General features: G+C 38.0%; 1 protein-coding gene across 2 annotated transcripts; it reads left to right on the top strand.

Moving 5' to 3' along the window:
- Positions 1-386: 386 nt before the first annotated feature.
- Positions 387-5587, top strand: LOC112506716 (glycerophosphodiester phosphodiesterase GDPDL3-like). 2 transcript variants are annotated; one of them, XM_025110954.1, is made up of 9 exons: positions 387-603; positions 672-965; positions 1057-1169; positions 1590-2088; positions 2706-2741; positions 2843-3124; positions 3856-4004; positions 4090-4576; positions 5154-5587. In XM_025110954.1, the coding sequence occupies exons 1-9, from the start codon at positions 510-512 to the stop codon at positions 5465-5467; spliced, it is 2268 nt and encodes a 755-aa protein (XP_024966722.1). In that variant the 5' UTR covers positions 387-509; the 3' UTR covers positions 5468-5587. The 2 variants fall into 2 exon arrangements, with proteins under 2 accessions (XP_024966722.1, XP_024966723.1); XM_025110955.1 differs by having other exon boundaries at positions 456-603; positions 2004-2088.
- Positions 5588-5893: the final 306 nt, after the last annotated feature.

Here is a 5893-nt window from a genome sequence, read left to right as displayed (position 1 = left end):
GTATAAAAGATAAATAGTTTTTGCTAACAAATATCTTCCAGCCCCTCACATATGAACCATTTGATAGTGAACGAGTTAGGATTAAGAGATATGTTTACCACTTAAAATTTCAGAGGACATTTAGAACTTTTAAGCTCTTATTTTATAGACAAAACAAACGCTCTTAATACCCAAACAAACCCATATTTTGTCCTTCATTTAACAAACATTTTTCAACAAAGTTAACTAAAGAAACCAAATGTAAACCATAGTGAATATTAATGTACTTAATAAAGTATAGGGGCATTTTCGTAGTTGGGTGTAAACTATAGGGACCAAAAATGTAGTTTTACTAAAAATAATATAATAGAAGACGGCTGGCTGATTTGAACGTGAGGACATGACCAGCTTCATCTTGGTTGTTTATATAAAGCAACCAATTATTTCCTTCTTTTCTTCTTCACCGGATAAAACAAACAATCCACCCTCCTCCGCCCTCAAAGTCAAGTCAGCCACCGTCCTCCGATCCCATGTGGAACCTCCTCTACCTCTTACCCTTAATCTCCTTCATCTCCGTCGCTGCTCAGCCTCCGGCACCTACTTCTCCATGGCAGACATTAACAGGTATCTTCTTCTTCTTCCACCATGGTTTTCACTAGAATATTCTTTCTGAAATTAAACCAATTTTGCAGGAGATTCTCCTTTCGTCGTAGCACGTGGTGGATTTTCAGGATTGTTTCCTGATTCCAGCTCCAATGCCTACAGATTAGCTACGCTTACTAGTGTCTCCGATGTTATCCTCTGGTGCGATGTTCAATTGACTAAAGATAGCTTCGGAATATGCTTTCCATATATCAATCTACAGAATTCTTCCACCATTGCTACAATTTATCTCGATGGGAAGAAAACCTACAACGTTAATGGAGTACGTACAGAAGGATGGTTTCCTGTGGATTTCAGACTTGCTGACCTAAGTAACGTCTCTTGTAAGTTCATCTTTCATATTCTCTATCTGTAAATTCTCAGCATCTACCATGTCTATGGCTGATTCGATTTTAATCGCATCATTCACAACAGTAACACAGGGAATCTATTCTCGATCACCATCTTTTGATGGCTCTTCCGCAATTCTTAGTGTTGAATATGTTGCTACGACAGTAAAACCACCAGGGTTATGGTTGAATATCCAGGTGATTAGTTGCACACCAGGTGTTTGTTGAATGATAGAAATTAATAGAAATAGCCATTTTCGGATTATATCATTTCTCTTCCCAAATTTAAAAACGTTACTACCTCCGCAAGTAGCACCTCCTCACTTTACAGATGGGTCTAAATATAAAAAAGGAGTTTCTGAACCAAGTCCGCAACCATATCTCTAAATTAGATAAAAAGAAGTTTGGGTGCGGACCTAGTTTAGAAACTTCTTTTTTTTACAATTTGACCTCTTCGAAAGTTGAGGAGTTGCAACTTGCGGAGGTAATGACATTTTTTGAAAAATTGGGAAAGAAATGGCTAAGAGAGGAATGCAAAATCCTGAAAATGACTATTTTAATTAGTTTCCCTTGACTAATTCCGGTTGTTATGTTACTCACCTTCATTGCCTTTTTCAGCATGATGCATTTTACACCCAACACAATTTGAGCATGAGAAATTATGTGATTTCTATTTCAAGAACTGTTGTAATCAACTATATCTCATCACCAGAAGTGAACTTCCTTAGAAGCATTGTGACAAGATTCAGACGGCCAACGAAACTAGTTTTCCGGTTTCTAGAAAAGGATGAGATTGAGCCTTCAACCAACCAAACATATGGTTCTCTTCTTACAAATCTGACATTTATCGCCACATTTGCATCTGGGATTTTGGTTCCTAAATCGTATATATGGCCTGTGGGTAGTGATTCATATTTGCAACCATCTACGTCCTTGGTCCCGGATGCTCATAGGCAGAATCTTGAAGTCTTCGCTTCTGGTTTCGTGAATGATTTGCCACTTCCATATAACTACAGTTATGATCCTGTTCAGGAGTATCTGTCTTTTGTTGACAATGGCAGATTTTCTGTTGATGGTGTGCTTTCTGATAACCCAATAACTCCATCCATAGCTTTTGGTTAGTTTCTTCATCCAATTCTTCATCTTGTATAACACATGGTCCAGTTTGGGCGTTTTCATCCCTCAAAACCACAAACCAAACCGCAATAGTGGTTTAGGAAATTTTTCAAATTGACCAAACTGGTCAAACCGGACCACAAAAAGGTGGTCTGTTCTGACCAGTTTAGGCAATAACTAAAAAACATTGAGCAAGTTGAAAAAAGGTTAAAACAAATCCACTAACAATAGCTGGAATTTTGGACAAATATTCAGCAAGTCAGTGATGATTTGGATTTTATTTTTGACGGAATTCGCAATTTTGCCAATTTAGATGACGCGGTTAAATGAGAAATGAAAACTAAAAGCATAATGTGTTGGACGAGTTTTTTTAATCGTGAGCCTATAATTTGAAAACTAAGTATATTTAATATATCTGTATTTTTTGGCAGTCGGTTCAGTCCAAACCGCTTAAAAAAACATTCAAACCGCATAACAGACCGGACCGCCAAACACGGTCCGGTTTGACTTTGTTCGACCGGTTTGAGCAGTTCAACGGTTTTTTTTAACACCCCTACCAATAGATTGTGAAATATTCAGGTGTTCCAGATTCTAATTACTCTTTAATCCTTCCTGCAGATTGCATTGCTCACTCAGGGGAAAACAAAACACAAGGTATTCTCTTTTAGATGATGAAATCTTTTTGAACAAGTTTCTATTTTTAGACGTTCTTGAATGGCAATTGGAACTCATATACCCATGTTTTCTTGGTTCAGAAAAGCCTTTAATCATCACTTTCGAAGGAGCTAGCGGTGACTACCCAGGTTGTACTGATTCGGCATATGAGAAAGCTGTTTCAGATGGCGCAGATATTATCGACTGTCCTGTTCAAATGACACAAGATGGGATACCTATTTGCTTAGGTTCTATAAACCTCCTCGATAGAACATCAGTTGCTAATGCAGATTTTACTGACCGTACGATTAACATTCCTGATCTTCAAGCAACTGGAATATTTACCTTCAGTCTTACGTGGGCAGATATTCAGGGCTTGGAACGTAAGTACTCTACTCCCCACTTTTATGTCGTCAATACTCTTAGGTCTGGTCCAAATCCTTCCACGAAATTCAAAACCATTCCACAAACGCCCCCTTAGAATATGTGGAACACCATCATGTTACTCTCCCTTGAGATGAGAACATAGGTTCCAACAAATATAGAGGAGACATGGTCCATGTCTAGCCGATATGGGGCTCTTGACACACCCCCTCCAATGGAGGCTAAGGGTTGTATGGTTGGTTTTTCATTAAGTTATGTATGGATAAAGGTGTCTATGTGGATTAGGAAGATTTTTGTTTGGGATGGTTTTTTCATAGATGGAAGGTACATGTTTTATAATTATGAGTAACAGATTTAGAAAAAAACTTAGCTTTCTGCATAAAGCTTCCTCCTAGAAACTTACTGAAAAAGCCACATTCTATATCATTAAGCCATTGTCAAACAGTCATGTATAGCCGACCGAATAAGCTAGGAGTCCCATTAAGCTGTTAATACAGCCCCTAAATGTCAAGAGGGGGCTAGACAAGTATAAATTCCCCTGGAGTGTCGAGTCCCTAGAGTGTTACACCTTGGCTCAGATACCATGTGAGAATACGTGGAACAAATTATTTTCCAATATGCCATCAATTTAGGATCATCTTGTTTGTGTGTTTTTGTCATTCTATCAACACTCTCTGTCTGATCCTGATCACCCTGCTTTTTCTTGTTTCGCTTCTCTGCTATGTTGTAGCTGTAATGTTCAGCCCATATGCTAGAAACTCAAGTATGATAAGGAATCCGAAATTTCAAAATGATGGCAAGTATATGACGTTATCCGACTTTTTGAACTACGCTGCAAGAAATGCTACTTCTCTTTCCGGTGTCTTGATCAATATAAAGGTGAGTTGTTGCTCTTCAAGATTCATAGTTTTCCATATTGTATGGATGGCAAAACCTGTAGTCATTTTTGTTGTTAATTTTGCAGAATGCAGCTTATTTGGCAACTAATCAAGGATTAAGCGTGACAGATGCTGTGATGGATGTGCTGAATAGATCTAGTTATAATAACAATAGGCGCAAGAAAATCTTGATTCAGTCTCCAGATAGTTCAGTTCTGAAGCTTTTCAAGGCAAGAAGCAACAGATATGAGCTTGTTTACGAGGTTAACGAGAATATCCGTGATGCTCTAAACTCGACCATTGAAGATATCAAGGAGATTGCGAATTCTGTTATCATTGGCAAAGAATCGGTGTTCCCAAAAAGCGCAGGATTTCTTGGAGGTCAAACTGATGTTGTCGCAAAGCTTCACGCATCCAAGCTCCCTGTTTATGTTCAATTCTTCCACAATGAGTTTATTTCACAGCCATGGGACTTCTTTTCAGACCCGTATGTCGAAATTAACTCGTACATTAATGGAGCTGAGGTCGATGGTGTTGTTACAGATTATCCAGCTACTTCTGCTAGATACAGAAGTAAGTATTATTTCATCATTCATTTTTACCCTCTTCACTATATAATATATATATATATATATATATATATATATATATATATACAACACACACCACATATATCACATCCAAGATGGGATTTTTGAATTGGAAAGTGAAAGAAATGTTTCTTGATCTTTCTTCTGGTTTACCGAACTAAACGAACCCAATATATTCCACATAGGGTCGAGAGAGGATAAGAGATGTATGCAAACCAGACATATAGGAAAAAGAGTAGAAAAGTGGTCGTTTTCGTAAAGAACCCACTCATGGTCTGATAAAGTTTTGAAAAAGCTGGTTAAAAGCAGATACAAGAATCTGAACATCCCTAGTCCAAGACACTATACATTAATAGTGGCTTAATAATATAGAAATTAGTTTATTCAGTAAGCTTCTAGGGAGGCATTTTATACAGAAAACCAAGTTTTTCCCGAACGTGCCTCTTTCGATTACTCTTAAGAGACAAGCAACCAAACAGCCCCCTTAGTAACCACCCTATCTTTCCCTGGTTTATTTGTGTTATAATTTATAAGTTTTGTGTTACTTTGGTGGGATATAGGGAACCTTTGTTTGGCATTGCCGGCGGAACAGACGCCACAGTACATGGTTCCTGCGGCACCTGGCCAATTGTACACATTTATGACACCTGAATTTATGCCACCAGTTGGGGCTCCTCACCCTGTGCTGACAGATGATGATGTGGCGGAAGCTCCAGTACCTCCAGCTAGGAGACCGTCTCCGCCGGCAGGTGGTGGTGGTGGTGGTGGTGCTCCACCACCTAGAGCGGCACCAAGTGGCGGAGAAAGTAAAGCTGTGGTGGGGATTGTAGCTTGTGCGGCGGGGATTGTTGCAACGAGCTTAATGATGTTTTGAATTTGAGGTATATGTATGTATGTATGTATGTGTCTCATTTTGTAAGTAAGTAATTTATTAGAAAACGAACATTGAATTCTTTGTGACCACGGAATAAATATTTTGGTTTCTTTGTTTCAAGGAGCTTTTTATCTAAAATTTTATTAGGTTTTATTGAATTTTTCCTCATTTTTAATTATATTTATATTTGGTGTCGTAAACGAACCGACGGTCAATGAACCAACTCTGTTTATATTGGTTCGGTTCATTCACGACCTCGCTTTATTTATTTGCCATATACAATTTTTGAATCAAATTTAATATATAGACTTGGGAGTACGTGAGATTAGTCAGTTTTTGTAAAACGCATGCCACCATTTTTTTACATTTAAAACTTCATAGCAAAACACGATGAAAGTAAGTTTTTTTTGTTGTGAAGGTTTGGAT

The sequence above is a fragment of the Cynara cardunculus genome (assembly GCF_001531365.2).
Source record: "Cynara cardunculus var. scolymus isolate 2C chromosome LG 2, CcrdV1, whole genome shotgun sequence".
NCBI lineage: Eukaryota > Viridiplantae > Streptophyta > Magnoliopsida > Asterales > Asteraceae > Cynara > Cynara cardunculus.
Note: the sequence above shows the minus strand (reverse complement) of the source record. Positions and strands in the feature narration are given on the sequence as shown.